The following is a 20,766-nucleotide window of genomic DNA, read 5'->3' as shown; positions in this document are numbered from 1 at the left end:
AGGTTAGAAACCACTTACGATGTTTGGATGTGAGAGGCGAAGAAGAACTCCTATCTCAGTTCTCACGATTTTTTTGTCCACCTAAAAAAAGGCAAAATAAAAGACAGAGTGAAAGAAATACCCATTACAGCAAATAGTAAGAAACAACAATGCCTTAGGTCATAGAGGGGATGGCAGAGCAAGAACCTAAGCTTTTTTTTTTTTTTAATTTCTCCTTCCTCCTTTCCTCCCCTCCCTACCCACAGGCTATTTTGTCACCTTTTCAGTGTGCTTTAGACATAAAGGAGAACAAGTTACAAAGAAAGCCACACTAGTCAGAGCCTAGCATGACTCCTCTTTATGAAAAGGCATCCCTGTGATCACAAAGACACAAGTTCATCTAACACTACTCCTGTTCCATGGCTTTTCTTATTTTATAGATACCTCTCCCCAGCGAGCTGATCATTTCACCTGCCTTTGAGATCTAGAGCTGGGGACATACATAGATAGCAGTACCTAACCAATCAGAGCACCATGTGTCCTTGCCCAAGGGTTTGGGTCAAAGTGTTCTGTGTCCTCCACAGGAGAGTTGCTTAAATAATCAACATATATGTAAGAGAAAAAAAAAAAAACCCTCACTGACTATGAAAGAGCCGAAATATAGTACAGTGTTAGGACTTGAGCCTTGTTGTAACTGTCCCTAATTTTATCTCTGGAACCATATGGTCCTTGGAGCATTGCAGGTCACCAGGAGGTGACCCATCCCAAAATATACACATACCTGCACACATCACCATCACCATGATCACTAAAATATTTGAAATTTATGAACTATATTTGAATTACAAAAATCAAATATGACCCAAGACAAAATATTAAAGTTATCCTACATCAGGGTCTCAAACTCAATTTACCTGGGGGCAGGAGGCAAAGTTGGGGTGAGGCAGGGCAGCATAAGGGATTTTGCTTACCGAATATTCACAATAAATAATCGCATTAGTAAGGAAAAAGTCGCAAAAAATCGCATTAAACATTTGCATACCCAGAACAGAACTTCTCGGGGTATGCGAATGTTTAACGTGATGCTTTTCTTACTAATGCGATTTTTATTGCGATTATTCGGTAAGCAAATAATCACAAATACTGCGATATTTGAAGGCCGGCCGTGAGCCACAAAATGTTATATGGAGGGCTGCAAACGGCCCGTGGGCCATGAGTTTGAGACCCCTGTCCTACATGCTTGTTATATTCTTGATTTAACAGAAACCGTGGCCTCCAATAACTACCTCACTGTTTTATAGTCTGCCCAAATAGTGAACAATTTTTTTATCTTATAGTTGAACCTGGTCCCTTTGCTACTTCAATCATTTCTTCTTTAAAATCCCAGATGCTCTAAAATGATACCATCAGCCTGAAAATTCTGTGGTCATCACCTTCCCACCTCCTACTCACTCTCATAACTAAAGGATTTAGCATATTTTAAAAACTGAAACGCTGGGGCTGGAGCGATAGATAGCACAGTGGGGACAGCATTTGTTTTGCATGTGGCCATCCCAGGTATGATCCCTAGCATCCCATATAGTCCTCTGAGCCTACCAGGAGTGATTTCTGAGTGTAGAGCCAGAAGTAACTCCTGAGCACCACTGGGTGTGGCCAAAAACAAACAAAAACACAATACAACAAAATTGAATCACAACTATAATTTCTACCATTTTTAACAACTTTAAGATTCATATAGCAGCTCCGTTCAACAATCTTGCTTTTTCACTGTTTTCTCCACCTCTTTACTGTTCTCTCATTATTTCCTCAATCCCAACTATCTTGTCCTACACTTCACAGGAAAGCATTTCCATGATGACTCCTAAGAGTTATCATTACCATCCATTTTATCAAGTAAAAAATGTATTTTCAGGGGTACCTCCCATCTTGAACATATGTCATGTGGACCCAACTTAGACACCAAATGATTAGATACCAACCGTCCAACCTTGAACTCTGGATCCCAGACATAGAAACGACAGAATTCTCCACAATAGATCCAAGAACCAAACCCCCTTCGGGACATCCTTAATACTGCTCTGGCACCAACAGATGACAGTTTTGATATGATATCCTGACAACGAAAAAATGGGAACAACTTGATCCAAGAGCAGGTTGTCTTACCTCACCATCTAACAATATGACAAAATCAGAAGATTTGTCATCCTTTAACCTGTTCAAAAGCCAAGATTGCCATCTACAGATGACTGACTGTAACAACCATGACTGGACAGAACATATCCTGGGACCAATAAAAAAAAGTTCTAGTCTAGGTTGTGGCCTATGATCTGTACAACAACCAAGATCTCTAATTCCAGAGGACTGACTGAGACAATTGCAATGAATGGGTCTTCTGGAATCATAATGAAAGATTCTATCACATACTTCATCCTAGGATGAGTGCAATGACCAAGACCACCAACAGAAGACTGATTAAAATGACAGTGAAGAAGGGGCCGGGCGGTGGCGCTGGAGGTAAGGTGCCTGCCTTGCCTGCGCTAGCCTAGGACGGACCGCGGTTCGATCCCCCGGCATCCCATATGGTCCCCCAAGCCAGGAGTGACCTCTGAGCGCATAGCCAGGAGTAACCCCTGAGCGTCACCGGGTGTGGCCCAAAAAAAAAAAAAATGACAGTGAAGGAACAGAACTTCTATAACCGCAAAGAAAGACTTCATCATGAGCTCCACTCCTTGACCTGTGGAGATACCAAGATCTCTAGATACAAAGGTCTGATTTTATCATCCTTGATGGGGGCCAGTGAGGTAGCGCTAGAGGTAAGGTGTTTGCCTTGCAAGCACTAGCCAAGGAAGGACCGTGGTTCGATCCTCCAGCGTCCCATATGGTCCCCCCAAGCCAGGGGCAATTTCTGAGCACTTAGCCAGGAGTAACCCCTGAGCATCAAACGGGTGTGGCCGAAAAACCAAAAAAAAAAAAAAAGTTAACAACCATCCATGATGGAGCAGAAGTCTTCCATAAAAGCACCTAGGGGAGAGTAAATGTACATGCAAGGAGTCTATAGTTATTCCCATGACAGTATACTTCAAGGGTGGAGAAAACCTGTATCTCTTAAGCCTTCTTAATGTCCCCAACATTTACTGTGCCTATACAGGAAAGAAATAAAAACAGCACAAAATAATCTTTTTTCATTTATCTATTTATTTATTTTTATTTTATTTTATTTTATTTTATTTTTGGTTTTGATAGTTATTTTCAATATTTTAGTCTTTATTTTTATTATTAAATTTTTATTTTTATTTTTATTTTTTTATTTATATATTTATTTAATTATTTATTTATTTTTAGGGGCTCTGTTTTGTCTTATTTCAGGACCATGCTTATTATGTGGTGCTTGTCTTTATTGCTGTAGTGCTCATTGGATTTTTTATTTGATATTTCTTTTTGTAGTGATGTGGTGTTTCTCTTCCTTGTCCTTTCTTCTCTCAACCTGATTTTGAGAGCCGCTAGAATGACTCTGTCCATTTTCGACTTATTTGATTTTTATTCCATTTTATTTCTTTTCTTTTCTTCAGACAGATCCACATAACTTGAACCATCTAGTTCCGCCTCTCAAATTGAGGGGGAAATAATGGAGGGTACCACTTACACTAGCAGCCCGGGGGATAAGAGTGGGGGATATGGGATGCAAGCTAGGAATGTGGCTGCAAGGATGACAACTTTGGTGATGGGAATTCTCCTGATTCAATGTTAATATGTACCTAAAGTATTACTGTGAAAGAAATGTAATCCACTTCAGTCAAAATATAAATTATTATTAAAAATGTATTTTGAACAACATGCTTTACTTTCTTATTTCCTTCTTGAGCTCATACTTAGCTTGCATGTTGTGATCCATTAGTGTAAGTATTGATCTGACATTCTCATAGCTCCTTTGCTTTTATCTTCCCTAATACATGTCAGGCAAGACAATCTGATCAAAGTCTACAATTTTTAATTTCTTGTCTGTGACTAAACTTTAAGTATCTAGAACAAAATACACAACAATGTTAACTAGACCCATTTAAAAATTTTAAACCCAAATCGCGAGGGGCCAGACATGATTGTTACTATGTTCTATAGTAGAGTGTTTCATACTTTCTCCCTCAGTGTTTTCCATTCCCTTTTCTTTCCATTCACTTACTTATCATACCCTTGCAGCTAATTGACTGAACAGGTATGAATATGCAAAAAGAAAACACATCATAGTCATCACACAACTATATATAATATATATTAAATTATGCATCTATTCCATAGATTGGGGGCACACCCAGTGACACTCAGGGTTACTCCTGGTTATGCACTCAGAAATTGCTCCTGGCTCCGGGGACCATATGGGATGCTGGGGATTGAACCCAGGTTCATCCTGGGCGAGCTGTGTGCAAGGCAAATATCCGACCGCTGTGCTATTATTCCGTCCCTCCACAGATATTTTTAAGCATATACTTTGTATACCTGCTTTTCTGGGCATAAGTATATAGCAGTGAACAAAGCAAATAAACTTTCTAAGAAATTTAAGATCTAAGAAGCTCAGATTCTAGAAAAAATTTGTCATAATTTTCTAACTTCCCTTCTTCTAACTGACCTAAGTCACCATTTTGAATTGACTTGTCTTTTGCTTTAGAGACTGCAGAGGACTCTAGTATTTCCTATTTATACACCTTTTTGTTTTTCTTTGCTTCGAATTTTTACAAGCATTTTTTCTACAGAGAGCTTCCAGCCAGCATGATGTTTTTAAAATGTAAACCAGAGTTCAAGACTACATTGCTCTCTAACATTTAAATGTCTTTGTTGACATTCTTTTGAGCTTAAAGTGAATACAAACTTTTAAAATAAGCCATAAGAATTAGTATTGACTTAGTCTGACCCTTTGATCTAATATCATTTTTTTCTATATACAAGTCATTCAATTCTCAAAACAAGCACCAAGACCTTTTACTTCCTCTTGCATTAAATTCCATCTTACTCCAAAGGTAATATTTTTGGCCACCATTCAAAATTAAATGAGCGCTCATACATAATTCATGGACAAAATTAATGTCTTCACAAAAAATTATAACTCAAAATTCCTAGTTTAATGGCATCAGTTTGACTGATAGCCATTCAACTCTATATGACATTTTTTATGTCATTGACACCAATAGAGTGAAGAATGGTGTCCACTGGCTAAGTGCCCATATCTTCTAGAACTTGCATTAATAAGAGTAGTTTTTAATTTACAAACTATGAGTCACATAAGATTGTTAGATTATTATTGTCCTGAGGTAAACAAGAATGTTCTAAGAGTTACTGTCTTTCTAAATCTACTGCAAGAGAAACTAATATATCTACTTCTCTGACACAGAGAATATTGAACTTTATTTCCCACAAAAATACATAGTATTATTATTCTCCTTCCATCAACACATTTTGACTTTAATCTATGCATCTCATATCAACTACAAGTGTAGAAGATATTAAATGAGACTAAAGTGATGGAAATTAGAAAACAATCATAGATGTTAAAGGAGAAGAAAATTATGCAAACTGGAAACTAACAGGTATAGAATGAAAATACATTATGCATTTCTTAGAAGGTGCTATAAGATTCTTGGAAAGTGGGAAAAATTCTAGATATGCAACAATAAACTCTTACTTTATATCTAAGCCCCTCAGTAACTAATTCTAGAGAAAAGTTTTGCTGTTTTCTAATTCCCATATTCCAAATGAGGTGATAACAGCATGTTCTAATTGATTCTACAAATGACATTTGTTCCTTGTGGCAAAAAAAAAGAATAGCATGTAACTTACTAAAAATAATTTTTAAGGGAAACTTCTACACCTGTATGCCTGTGCTTCTGAATCCCCGAAGGTTTCCTCAGAGGCCTACAGAGCGCACCCCCCAAAAAACTGCATTTTGAAGCTGCTGAGTAAGTACATTCTGGCTGCGGGGGTCGCTGTCCAATAAGCTGAGGTCTCTGGCCTGTGGAGGCTCCGCCCTTCTGTGCCTTTGTTCACTCTGAGGACTGTCAACTAGAGGCAGCAGAAGAGACCTCTGCTTTGCTTTGCAACTGCGCACTCTTTCTAACCAATGAAACCCACCACAACACGCAGGAAAAATCACACTACAAGCATGACAATGGGGAAACCTCACAGGCAAACACCATCCACAGAGAATGAAGATGAAAGCTCGGATGACCTAATAAATTCCAACCACCTGATTAACCGTTCAGATAAGGAGTTTAGAATAGAAATACGGAATATGTTCGTAGAACTCAAAAAAAGCATAGATCGATCTGAAAAGAACACAAAGACAGAAATTAGAAAACTCCAAACTGAAATAACAGATCTGAAAAACACAGTTGCTCAACTGAAAACCTCAATGGATAGCCTCGCCAGCAGGGTATCAGCAGTTGAGGAGAGAATCAGAGTACTGGAATATGTGATGCAGAAAAACTCAACACAACAGAAGAAATTGGAAAAGAACCATAAGACAAACGAACAGGCAATAGAAAAAGTACTAAAGGAATGCGAACAGATAAAAATAGAAGTCTTTGACAAACTCAACAGAAATAACATAAGAATCATTGAAGTCCCAGAAACCCAGGAAGGAGATCTCCAGGAAGAATCAACTGTCAAAGACATTATCAAAGAGATACTCCCAGAGTTAAAGACTACATGCAATCAAATCCTCCATACCCGAAGAGTATCAGCTAAAAGAGACCCAAAGAAAAACACCCCAAGACACATCCTCGTTACAATGACAAATCCCATAGATAGAGATAGAATACTGAATGCACCAAGATTAAAAAGGGAAATTACTTTCAAAGGAGGATCCCTAAGACTTACAGCAGACATGTCACAAAAAACTCTCAAGGCCAGAAGACAGTGGTGGGATATTGTGACAAGACTGAATGAAATGAATGCCTCACCGAGAATACTGCACCCAGTCAGACTCACGTTCAGGTTTGAAGGAAGAATACATAGCTGCATGAATAAACAACAGCTCAGAAACTTCACAGATGATAAACCAGCCTTAAAGGAAAAACTGTCAGGTCTACTCTAAGACAAGAGAGACCAACAAACACAGCAAACTTATCTACAAAGATGACATTAAATCCTATGACAATCATCTCCCTCAATGTCAATGAAATAAATTCACCAATTAAAAGACACAGAGTGGAAAAATGGGTCAAAAAGATGAATTCAACCCACTGCTGCCTCCAAGAAACACATCTGCATAGTCAGAACAAGCATAGGCTTAAAATCAAAGGCTGGAGGAAAATCATCCAAGCAAACAACACCCTCAAAAAAGCTGAGGTGGCCATATTAATATCTGATGACACCAACTCAGAAAAGTGGTAAGGGACAAAGATGGACACTATGTACTATTTACACTATTTACAATAGCCAGACTCTGGAAACAACCAAGATGCTCTTACACAGATGAATGGCTAAACAAACTGTAATATACAGTCCTCAGGAGAGATGAAGTCATAAAATTTTCTTATAATAGATAGACATAGAAACTATTGTGCTGAGTGAAATAAGTCAGAGGGAGAGTGATAGACACAGAATAGTCTCACTCATCTATGGGTTTTAAGAAAAATAAAATACATTATTGTAATAATGCCCAGAGAAAATAGAGATGAGTGTCGGAAAGACTGGCTCACGATACTGAAGCTCACCACAAAGAATGATGAATACAGTTAGACAAATAACTATATCAACAACTATCATGACAATGTTCATGATTGAGAAAAGTAGAATACCTGTCTTGAATACAGGCTGGGGGCAGGGGAGGAGGCAGATGTTGGGCATTGTTGCTGGAAATGTTGCACTGGTGATGGGGGGAGTGTTCATTTTATGACTGAAATCAACTATAATCATATTTGTAATTACGGTGTTAAATAGATATTATTTAAAATAAATATTAAAATAAAAAAGATTTCACATGGAAACATATTTTTATTCTTATGGTTTTTCACTAAAAGTATGTAACATTTTATGGATAAATTGGAGCAGGAGGGAAAATACAATGAGTAAGGTACTTGCTTTGCATACAACTGACCTGGGTTCAATACCCAGCACTCCATATGGTTATCCAAACCTTCCAAGAGTGATTCCTGAACGAGAACCTCTAGTGTGACCCAAAACAGAAAACAAAATTATGAGTCCTAATATTACTAAGCGAATGCTAAAATTTCCTTATTTTCCATTGTCTTCTGTTAATTATTTTTTAAACTTTGTCTCTAATATATATCATTCTGTTATGCATATCCTTGTTCATCATTGTTTACTCTACCAACATTATTGTTCACTTTACCAAAAGCAATTTGATTCTGAGCCCTGCCATTGAGAATCCTTCATAAAGTCACCCAACTTGAGGATTATTTCTATTTCTGCATGGAAAAAAGTTGAGATGATTCAACATATTGTGATAATTGTATAACAATATGTATAAAACATCTTAATCCATGGTAGTTATTAAATATATTCCCTAAAAGAATTTGGAAAATCAAGGTGAATTTCTTAGTCTTCTATGTAAAATTTTCTATATATTCCCATCAAGAACCTCTGCACTTGAAATAAATGAACATAGAAATATTGAGATCTAAAAGAACATTTAATTACTAAGAAATTAAAAATTTGTAAGAAATTTGACACATGATTTTATTTCTCATTTTTATAAAAATGGAAGACAATTCTGCCAAAATCCTAAAAGTAGTCTTTTTACTTGTTAGTAATGAAAGGGGTACAAATAACTCCTGATACCTTCACATGACTTCACGACAGGGGTTAGAGCTGTGCTACCTCGGGTAAGCTCCAAGATAATTTATTAATGGCAACCAAGGCAATTTCTACACTTGATCTTAACCAAAAGGCCGAAAAGTGATCAAGGCAATTTCTAAACTACTTATTACAGACCGAAATATATAACATGTAGATATTATTAGTGTGTTTTAATAATTTTACATGGGTAAGATTAGACTTTAAAATATTTATAAAAACAGGGTCGGAGTGGTGGTGAAAGTGGTAAGGTATCTACCTTGCACACACTAGCCTAGGATGGACTGCGGCTCAAACCCCTATGTCCCATATGGTTCCCCAAGCCAGGAGCGAGTTCTGAGCACAAAGCCAGGAGTAACCCTTGAGCATCACCAGGTATAATAAAAAAAATTTATAAAAATTAAATTTAAAAAGGGCTGAAAGACAGTGCATGCACTACATATGTGAGACTCTGGTTTTGCTTTTCACTGCCAAAGACCCCATGAACACCACCAGGAGTAGTACTATTTTTAAGATAGACAGTTGCATCTCCTTTTAGGGAAAAATTAATTGCTACAAAAAATTAAAGATGCAGTGAAATGGTTTTGTATATGCAAGTGTGGCTGTTAAATTCTAGTCCCAATTTTCCCTTGGAAAATAAATGAAGAAAAGAATTACAGACTTTTGTGATCTCAATAAAAAACCACAACATCTTCCCAGTGACAGTCTGTGAGTCTGTTAGGGGGCATAGTGGAAAAATAGCTATCCATTTAACAATTCTTTAGATTACTGGAGTAAATGTAAGTGTGAGTAAATAATTGAAGTTTCACTGATGGTAACATTTGCAGAAGGATAGAGGCTGGATGGAGCTCAGACTCATAGCTGGGGCCATAAATCAGACCCTTTTGCTAATTGAACAAGGACCATAAAGAAGGAACCCAAGTCAGGAGTATTATTTCTATACTGTACAACTCCATATCATCTTCCATTTTAGTGAATGTAAACTGAGATTAGGAGTGCTAAAAATGTCAAAATTTAAAACAAATGCTGTAGGTTCAGGGCCATAGTACAGTGAGTAGCGTGCTTGCCTTTGAACATGGCCAGCATAGGTTTGATACCCAGTACTATAAATGGTTCTCTGGCAAAAAGTTATGAGTAAGACCCGGACACCTCCACATTTGTCTTTTCACTCCCCCCAGAAAAGAAAACTATGCAGACAAAAAATTAAGTTTTTAAAAAATTCAGTATATTTCATCACAGCATATGTAGAACATAACATACCCTGATTTCACAATGTAACTTAAAAGTTTCATGTGCTCCATGTGCTCTGTGTCAGTATAGTTCTTTTTCTTTTTCTTTTTTTTTTTTTTTTTTTGGTTTTTTGGGTCACACCCGGCGGTGCTCAGGGGTTACTCCTGGCTGTCTGCTCAGAAATAGCTCCTGGCAGGCTCAGGGGACCATATGGGACACCGGGATTCGAACCAACCACCTTTGGTCCTGGATCGGCTGCTTGCAAGGCAAACACCGCTGTGCTATCTCTCCGGGCCCAGTATAGTTCTTTTTCATCTTAGTAAGAAGTTCATTTTAACCTCAAATGTAGGCCATGCTTATTCCTCGATTTTTCAACCCCTTTTTCTCTAGCTAGTATAATTTTTTAAAGCATGGATTGGACCTCAGAATTCACTTACTAAAATTCCACAAGATATCGTATACCATATACATTCATTCATGAAAAGAGCAACTATGTAATGATTAAACGTGTTCTGCATTCTTTTGATTACTATTCCCTTTTATTAAAAAATATAATGGAATGTCCTATGGTGATTTTACAAAGGTTACTTTAAAAGATAGTTAAAGGGTAATTCAATATTGGCAGTGTTTTGGATCTCTTCTAATGGTTATTCACTACACATTGTCATTTATTTCCTCTCTTTTAACAAATTAATAGTTTTGAAATTTCATGACTTAATTTTTATAGACTTTTTCTTCTTTATATTTTAAACAAATCCAGTTTTGACCACCATTTTATTTCATAAAAAATAAAAATATTAAAATGCTGTCAACATGGGCAAGAAATAGCACAATGGCAAGGCATTTGCCTTGCATGAAGAATGATGGCATCCAATATGGTCTCTGAGCTCACCAGGGGTGATTTCTGAGCATAGAGCCAGGAATAATCCCTGAGCGCTGCCGGGTGAGACCCAAAACCCAAAACCCCCCAACAAATGCTGTCAGCATTAGATAAAAGTGCTTCCCCTATTCACTAAGGTCTCGATTCAAAGATTGCCTTAGTTTGATAAGCAGCATTTTTCTGGTCCTCTTTGCTTTCCTGATTGGGATCAATCAGGCATCAGTCCTCAGCTCTGATCTGATGTCAGGACCCTCTCAATTTTTTATGCTCAGCACCCCACTTTGTTGACTGACTTTTCTCACTTAGCTCTCTCAAAAGATTCTAGTTTTCTTCAAGTTGGGATTCAGTATTGTAAGCTTTTCTAAGATTTCCTCTGGTTTTAGCTGGACACTTGTTTTCTCTTTCTGGCACACAAATGCTGAGTCATTTTGGACAAAATTATATGTGGATATGTGCTTTTGGATCAAACAAAAAACAACTAGAGATCATGTGTAACAAGTCAGAATAAAGTTGCATTCATCTTATTGGGCAATACCCAGTACATATCTGGATTCTCACCTTCTTGTATCAATTTGTCTCTAAACTATAGTATATAAAATAATATATAGTGGCCTTATAAGAGGTTAAATACTTGTCCTTTGTATAGATGACTCAAATTTGATCCCCAATACCATGTGTGTTTTCCCAAACACAGAACTGGGAGTAGTCTACACTTAGCTGAGTATGGCCAAACACAACCTATATAACTGTATATGATATATATGATATAATGTAGATAAGTGATTATACAATCATATAATAGGAACAACATAAACTATATGTCTACATAAAATATATATATGAAAGATGAATAAAAAGATAAACGTGATGAGTTATAACAAATAACAGCATTACTAACACCAAAATCAATCTGCAACTAATTCTCTATAAGGCTGTTTAAGCTTCCAAATATATCTTTGAATGGTAAAGTATACAAATGATTCCAAAACTTTAACATTTTACCTACTACCTTTCTTTTCTTAGAAATACAGTCTTGTCACATATTGAATAGAAATATCCTTGTTGCTATTTCAGGAAACCTGGCTTAACAGACCATATGAAGTCAATGGGTTTCAACTGAACAGATTGCTTGAAGTTTCACTTCACTTGGCATGGTTTGTAATCTACTAGCTACTTTACTTACCATATTTTCCGGCTGGGCGTATAAGATGACCCCTTAATTTTGCAGTTAAAACATAGGTTTAGGCCTATATTCGCTGTATCAGACAAAATGTTCCTGTGCTGCAACTGTATGTACCACAGTGAGCCAATCACAACAAGCAAAGGTTCAAAGGCTATACTGTAACAGACTTCCTCTCTGACTCTGGCCAATCTGAGCAGGCTTTTGACAGTGTAGATTCGGGTCCAGAACATTGTCTAATTTGCATGAATAAAAAGCCTGCTTGGATTGGCTGAGTTAGAGAGGCGGTCCGAGCAGCCTTGCAGTGATTGGTGCAGGATCAAGTTGGAAAATTCGTTTTGTGGCAATATTTAAACAATTTTCATTTAGCGGCATATTAAAACATTTTTCGGGATATACTCGGTGTATAAGACGACCCCTGATTTTCAGTTGACTTTTTTTGTTTCAAAAGTCGTCTTACCCATCCCTCTAAAGATACCCATGACATTCTTCAAAGAAGTGGATCAGACACTTTTGAAATTCATTTGGAACAATAAACACCCTCAATAGCTAAAGCAATCATTGGGAAAAAGAATATGGGAGGAATTACTTTTCCCAACTTTAAACTGTACTACAAAGCAACAGTTATCAAAACAGCATGGTATTGGAATAAGGATAGGTCCTCAGATCAGTGGAATAGGCTTGAATACTCAGAAAATGTTCCCCAGAGATACAACCATCTAATTTTTGATAAAGGAGCAGGAAATCCTAAATGGAGCAGGGAAAGCCTCTTCAACAAGTGGTGTTGGCACAATTGGATAGCCACTTGCAAAAAATTAAACTTAGACCCCCAGCTAACATCATGTACAAAGGTAAAATCCAAATGGATTAAAGACCTCAATATCAGCCCCAAAACCATAAGATATATAGAACAGCACATAGGCAAAACACTACAGGACATTACAGGCATCTTCAAGGAGGAAACTGCACTCTCCAAGCAAGTGAAAGCAGAGATTAACAGATGGGAATATATTAAGCTGAGAAGCTTCTGCACCTCAAAGGAAATAGTGCCCAGGATACAAGAGCCACCCACTGAGTGGGAGAAACTATTCACCCAATACCCATCAGATAAGGGGCTAATCTCCAAAATATACAAGGCACTGACAGAACTTTACAAGAAAAAAACATCTAACCCCATCAAAAAATGGGGAGAAGAAATGAACAGACACTTTGACAAAGAAGAAATACGCATGGCCAAAAGACACATGAAAAAATGTTCCACATCACTAATCATCAGGGAGATGCAAATCAAAACAACGATGAGATACCACCTCACACCCCAGAGAATGGCACACATCACAAAGAATGAGAATAAACAGTGTTGGCGGGGATGTGGAGAGAAAGGAACTCTTATCCACTGCTGGTGGGAATGCTGTCTAGTTCAACCTCTATGGAAAGCGATATGGAGATTCCTCCAAAAACTGGAAATCGAGCTCCCATACGATCCAGCTATACCACTCCTAGGAATATACCCTAGGAACACAAAAATACAATACAAAAACCCCTTCCTTACACCTATATTCATTGCAGCTCTATTTACCATAGCAAGACTCTGGAAACAACCAAGATGCCCTTCAACAGACGAATGGCTAAAGAAACTGTGGTACATATACACAATGGAATATTATGCAGCTGTCAGGAGAGATGAAGTCATGAAATTTTCCTATACATGGATGTACATGGAATCTATTATGCTGAGTGAAATAAGTCAGAGAGAGAGAGAGAAAAACGCAGAATGGTCTCACTCATCTATGGGTTTTAAGAAAAATGAAAGACACCCTTGTAATAATAATTTTCAGACACAAAAGAGAAAAGAGCTGGAAGTTCCAGCTCACCTCAGGAAGCTCACCACAAAGAGTGATGAGTTTAGTTAGAGAAATAACTACATTTTGAACTGTCCTAATATTGAGAATGTATGAGGGAAATGTAGAGCCTGTTTAGGGTACAGGCGGGGGTTGGGTGGGGAGGAGGGAGATTTGGGACTTGGGTGATGGGAATGTTGCACTGGTGATGGGTGGTGTTCCTTTTATGACTGAAACCCAAACACAATCATGTATGTAATCAAGGTGTTTAAATAAAAAAAAAAAGTCGTCTTACACGCCAAAAAATAAGGTAATGTGTTCTGAGTCCTCAATTGGGCCCCCAAAGTCTATTTGAGCAATTACTTCTTATTTTTCTCTACACCACTGACCAAAAGAGACCTTGTTGAAATTCTGAAACATGCTTGTAAGTGGTTAAAAGTGGCAATAGTAGTATGCAGTGGATGTTTACCCTGGATTTGCCATGTTACTCCCCTCCTCCAACATCCTGTTTTGCTCATCTTTAAAGCAGACCGGTCCACATCTGGGAGGCATATCTGGCTTCCTGTTTTGCTGACCTTGGGAGGCTAAGGAGGGGGTTGCCTCAGGGGCAAGAGGAGAATAGATTGGGAGAGATTCAGAGAATAGGGAGGGGATTCAGCAAGAGAGGTGGCTGGGAAAGACAGGTTTAACAGGGGTACTACTTATGGAGCAGGCTTGAAAGAAAGGTTAAAAGTTTAGGAACCACACATGGTGGCTAGGGCCTTAATAAAGCTTATGTCTCCTGAAACCTAATTTCCTGTGGATCATTTCCTCATGACTATCCTGAAATCTCAGACCTGACAGCTGGCCAGCAGAAAAAGGCCTCTCTCCATCCCTCCATCCAACCATCTCACCATCATCTATCACCATCAAGGACTTTATAATTAATAAATTTAATTATACAGTGCCAGACATTTCAAACACACCAGAGCAATTGAAAAAGGCCACTGGTTGATTTCCCTTGTTCTGAAGATTGAGAAGAAAGAGCAAGTGAACCTGGATTAATAAATGATCTAACTGGCATCATCACCATTTTAAATCAAAGAAACCCCAACAATATCCAATAACAAAAAAGTCCTGGAGAGTCTCCTATAAAAAATCAGAGAATTTAATCTAGTCTAGAGAAATATTTTAAGTTTCTACAACTGCACAGTTTAGTATATAAATTTAATATACATAAGAACCTTTTTCAAAAAAAAGAAAAGAAGTCTCAAGCTAAGAAAACTATTAGATCATGTGTATTTCTTCAGCTGAGAAAAGTATGAGATCAAACTAACACTAGAGAATTTTATAAAATTTAAGAGAACTTGCTGGGTCAATTTAAATAAAATACTTTTCATTCATTTATAGTTAACATCTGATTTAATAACCAAAATATGATATGTCTGAGACCTGAAACAACTTCTTCACACTGTCCTAGTCACTATGCCTTAATTCTGAATTGGAATAACATTGTAAAATTCCTCCAAATCAAGGAATAGCAGGCAATTAGTACCTAACACTAATAAAGTAGAGGGTCAAATGATCCAAATATATTATTTAATGTTTATTGATATCAATAGTAAATACATTTTCTTGTAGACATTTTAAAGCCACTCAAAACAATGAAATTGATTTTATTCTCATGAAAGTACACAATATGTCAAGGGTTATTTTTTTACTCAACTTTAAATCAAACCAATCAAAACATCAGAATAGCACACAATGAACTAGTAGAATTAATATACCAAACATGCATGCAGGACCATAAAGGTTAATAATAAGAATAACATCCACCATTTACCAAAAATCTCTTGGTTTGTGAAGTATTTTATATGAATGGCATCACTTTTATCTTCACTATAACCAAGATATTGATGCTTTTAAGCCCAGTTTTTAAAGAAGAAACCAAATAATTTGTAAAGTCATACAGAAAATATTTCATACAAGTGATCCTAAACTCAATCTGTTGGCTCCAAAGCTTATGCACCCAGCCCTCAAAAATAGCCATTTTAAGAGTGAAAATATTTATACATTTTGAAATTTCACATGAGAATAAGTGCTAGAGTCATTATTGGTAATTCCACTATTTTTTACAGTAAGCTAATGCAATCCTTTCTATAGAAGATGAGCCATAGAGATAAAAAATACCGTTAAATTTCTAAAAATTAAGCAGCTGAGTCTAAGAGAGGGATACAATCTTGGTAGGGTTTGACACATAACCAAAATTCAAACATAAACAACAGTACCCACAAAACATAAAACAGTAAAAAAAAAATATTTCCTTAAAAGAAGCTAAAAATGAAAGAGAGAGACAGAGAGAGAGAAAGAGAGAAAGAGAGGGAGAGAAAGGGAGAGGGAGAGGGAGAACAGGCAAGCAGCTGTTCTGGGTTGAAACTTTGAAACTCTGTCACCAAATAAACTCCTGCCTGATAAACTCCTGTCCCTGCCAGTTGTGGTCTCTCAGTGTCAGTCCTGAACAATGGTTTGGGGATGATCCAAACACCAGAAAAATAGAAAAACTATGTGTTTGAGCAATAGACATTTTAGAAGGATATGAAAACAGTAATTCAAAAGAGTACCACCTCTACATATAACCTCACATTTCACAATAGCCAAAAAAAATTTAGGAATCACCTAAATGCCTATTGATGAATGACAGAATATCTAAGTTTAAGTATAGAGGGATATTCATTCAAAAATAGATAAGTAATTAGTGTTCCCTGTAGTACATTTATAGCACATTTGGGTACCATCCAACTCTCCAAAAGTCAAATGCATAAAAACTATGATATATATTATTTATTTATATATTTGGTTTTTTGGCCACACCCAATGACACTCAAAGGTTATTCCAGGCCCTGCACTCAGAAATTACTCCTGGAGGCTCAGACCACATGGGATGTCATGGATCAAAACCAGGCCGGCCCCATACAAGATAAGTGCGCTATCCACCGTGCTATTGACTCAAGCTCCAAAAAATATGATACTTATATGTAATAGAATTATATTCAGCTGTGAGAACGAATTAAATTTTGTCATTTGCTGTAATTTGGATTGAGTATAGGTATAATGTTAAGAGAAATATTTTAGAAGGAGAACAGATGTTGGATTATCACCCTCATATTTTATATATAAAGAAGAAAATCGTGGGCATGAACATTGTCCAATGAAAACAAACTCTGAACTTGGAAAAAACCTGGAGTTAATAAAGAAGGGAAGTGAATAGGGGGAAGTATTGGGCAGTCTAAAAAGTATCTAGAGACAGTGGTTAGATATTGGTGATAGATGGATAAATGCATACCAAAAGCATAAACATTAATTCTACTGTAAACCATGTAATCTCATAGAAAGTTAAGACCTGTGGTATATATTTAACAAAATGTAAGAACTACTTGAGGAATGTTGAGCAGAGGGTATTTGGATAGAATTTTGGGTGGTGAGTATGGCATACATAACCCATATAAAGATGTGAAGCTACATTTTTTACATTTTATAGTAATTTAAATCAATGGTAAATAAAAAATTTTAATTCTTTCCAGGGACATGATAAATGACTAAAAAGTATGGTTTTAGTTGGGTTTCAGTCATAAAAGGAACAATTATAATCACGTATGTAATCATGGTGCTTAAATAAGAAAAACATTTCAAAAAAAGAAAAGTTAAACATATTGAGTAAAAAGTATGGTTTTCTTACATCTCAATAGATTATTTAAAAAAGAGCAATACAGATTGAGCTTATTAAGTGCAACTTCCTGAAAAAGAAAGGTAAAACATGAATTGCATCTGAAATAAGGATTGTAACATCTTCATGTCTTTCATTTTAAAGAAGCTGTGATTCTATTTAACTCAGCAAAATTCTACTCAGGCTGAAGGTTCCCTTGATTCCATACTTTGAAACTTTGACACATTTTAAAATCATTTTATCCCTAGTGTGCAGTTTTAAGTCCAGAATATTCAAGAGTCATGGAGTATCACTAAAAGATTCCACCTTGTAAGTCACTGGTTGCCTCACCAGCTGTGTCTGTTAGAATCCTTGAAAGCCCCAAGGGCTTTCTTTATGCTTTAATTTCTTCTAAATATAACACAAAATGTAGATGACTTATAATTAAATGGAGATGGTTAAAGCACAAAGTGAAGAGGCCCATACATGAATGAAAAAAAATTAGCTGTGTTTCTTCCACCATTGATTTGTGCTCTAACCGAGTTCACAATGAAAGTGTAACTGATAACTGCAACTTCCTATAAAATATTTATGGCAAGCAAAAATAGGATTGCCTTAAAAATCTACAAAACTATGCCTGCCTAGTGGGGCCCAACTGTGAAAAATTGCGAGTACTGCCTGTGTGTGTCTGTCTATTGTCCTGTCGTGTGAACCTCTTGGGAGTGGGCCGAAAAGAGGCTCCAGAAGAGCACAGCCACTCTTCCATGGTTGAAGGAAGAGGATGTAGCATATCTAAACACCCCCATCACTATTGATGAAATTCAAATGGTAATCAAATGTCTGCCCAAAAACAAAAGCCCAGGCCCAGATGGATTCACTAATGAATTCTTTCAAACTTTCCAAGAGGAACTACTACCAATCCTGGCAAAACTCTTTCATGAAATTGAACAAACGGAAACACTTCCAAATAGCTTTTATGAAGCCAACATCACCTTGATGCCTAAACCAGACAGAGATGCTAAGAAAAAAGAAAATTACAGACCAATATAGCTGATGAATGCAGATGCAAAGATCCTCAACAAAATCCTGGCAAATAGGATTCAATGCCTCATTAAGAAGATTATCCACTATGATCAAGTAGGTTTCATCCCAGGAATGCAAGGATGGTTTAACATCTGTAAATCTATCCACATAATACACAACACCAAAAAGAAAAATAAAATCACATGATCATATCAATAGATGCAGAGAAAGCATTTGATAAGGTCCAAAACCCATTCTTGATCAAAACTCTCAGCAAGATGGGAATGGAAGGAACCTCTCTCAATATAGTTAAGGCCATCTACCACAAGGCAGTAGCAAATATTATCCTCAATGGAGAAAAAATTAAAAGACTTCCCTCTAAATTATGGCACAAGACAAGGCTATCTCTCTCACCACTCCTATTCAACATAGCACTGGAATTATTCACTATAGCGATTAGGCAAGAAAAGATATCAAGGGAATCTAGATAGGAAAGGAATAAGGCAATCTCTCGCTGTTTGCAGATGACATGATACTCTACTTAGAAAACCCTAAAGACTCTACCAAAAAACTTCTAGAAACAATAGACTCATATAACAAGGTGGAAAACTACAAAATTAACACACAAAAGTCAATGGCCTTTCTATACAGCAGTAGTACTAAGGAAGAAATGGACATTAAGAAAACCCCATTCAAAATAATGCCACACAAACTTGGAATCAACTTGACTAAAAATGTGAAGGAACTATACAAAGAAAACTATAACACTCTGCTCCAAGAAATAAGAGAGGACATGTGGAAATGGAAACACATACCCTGCTCATGGATTGCCAGGATTAACATCATCAAAATGGCAATACTCCCCAAGGCATTATACCGATTTAATGTGATCCCTCTAAAGATACCCATGACATTCTTCAAAGAAGTGGATCAGGCACTTTTGAAATTTGTTTGGAACAATAAAAACCCTAGAATAGCTAAAGCAATCATTGGGAAAAAGAATATGCAATAATAATTTTCAGACACAAAACAGAAAAGAGCTGGAAGTTCCAGCTCACCTCAGGAAGCTCACCACAAAGACTGATGAGTTTAGTTAGAGAAATAACTACATTTTGAACTGTCCTAATAATGAGAATGTATGAGGGAAATGGAGAGCCTGTTTAGAGTACAGGCGGGGGTCGGGTGGGGAGGAGGGAGACTTGGGACATGGGTGATGGGAATGTTGCTCTGGTGATGGGTGGTGTTCTTTACATGACTGAAACCCAAACACAATCATGTATGTAATCAAGGTGTTTAAATAAAATAAAAAAGGGGAAATCTTACATATAAAAAAGAGATCTTATCTACTAGACATAGGAACTCATAGTTGTTTACAATACAGGGATATCTCCTACCTTGAAAATATGTCATGTGGAATCAACTTAGACTTCAGGTATTTAGATACCATCCGTCCAGCCTTGAACCCTGAATCCCAGACATAGAAACGGCACAGTTCTTCACAACAGCTGCAGAAAACAAATCCCATCCGGGACAGCCTTAATACTGCGGGGTCACCAACAAGTGCCAGCTCTAATATGATATCCTGACAACAAGGAAAATGGGAACAACTTGACCTAAGAGTAGGTTATCCTACCTTACTAGCTAACAATAAGACAAAATCAAAGGCTTGTCTCCCTCTGGTAGGTCCAAAAGCCAAGATCGCGATTTACAGATGACTGGCTGCTAGAACCATGACCAGACTATATATATCTTGGGACCAATAAAAAAGCCCTAGTCTAGGGTTTGAACTACGAACTGCACAATAACCACGATCCCCAGTTCCAAAGGTCTGGCAGAGACAATTGTAACAGAATGGGGCTTCTGGAAACACAAGAAGACGCTATCCTAGGTGCCATCCTAGGTTCAGTGCAAAGACCAAGACCACCAACCACAGAAGATGGATTAAAATGACACTGAGGGAACAGAACTTCTAGAACCACAAAGACTGACTTCATCATAAGTCCCACCCCTGGACCTGGGCAGATACTGAGATCTCTAGATATAGAGGTCTGATGTATCACCCAGGACAGAGCAGAAGTCTTCCAAACACCACAAAAGCACCACCGGGAGAGTATATGATCCTGAACAGAGTCTATAGTTAATCCCA

The 20,766-nt window shown here is 37.1% G+C and overlaps 1 protein-coding gene across 1 annotated transcript in view; it reads right to left on the bottom strand.

Annotated features, from left to right (window-relative positions):
* The window catches only part of CAMK4 (calcium/calmodulin dependent protein kinase IV), a 311,178-nt gene that overhangs the window by 113,097 nt on the left and 177,315 nt on the right, over nt 1–20,766 (bottom strand). The window contains exon 3 of the mRNA XM_049769138.1: nt 19–81. Coding sequence (XP_049625095.1) covers nt 19–81 — 63 coding nt within the window. The remainder of the gene's footprint in view (nt 1–18; nt 82–20,766) is intronic.

The sequence above is a fragment of the Suncus etruscus genome, chromosome 2 (assembly GCF_024139225.1).
Source record: "Suncus etruscus isolate mSunEtr1 chromosome 2, mSunEtr1.pri.cur, whole genome shotgun sequence".
Classification (NCBI taxonomy): domain Eukaryota; kingdom Metazoa; phylum Chordata; class Mammalia; order Eulipotyphla; family Soricidae; genus Suncus; species Suncus etruscus.
This window is presented reverse-complemented; position numbering and strand designations above follow the sequence as displayed.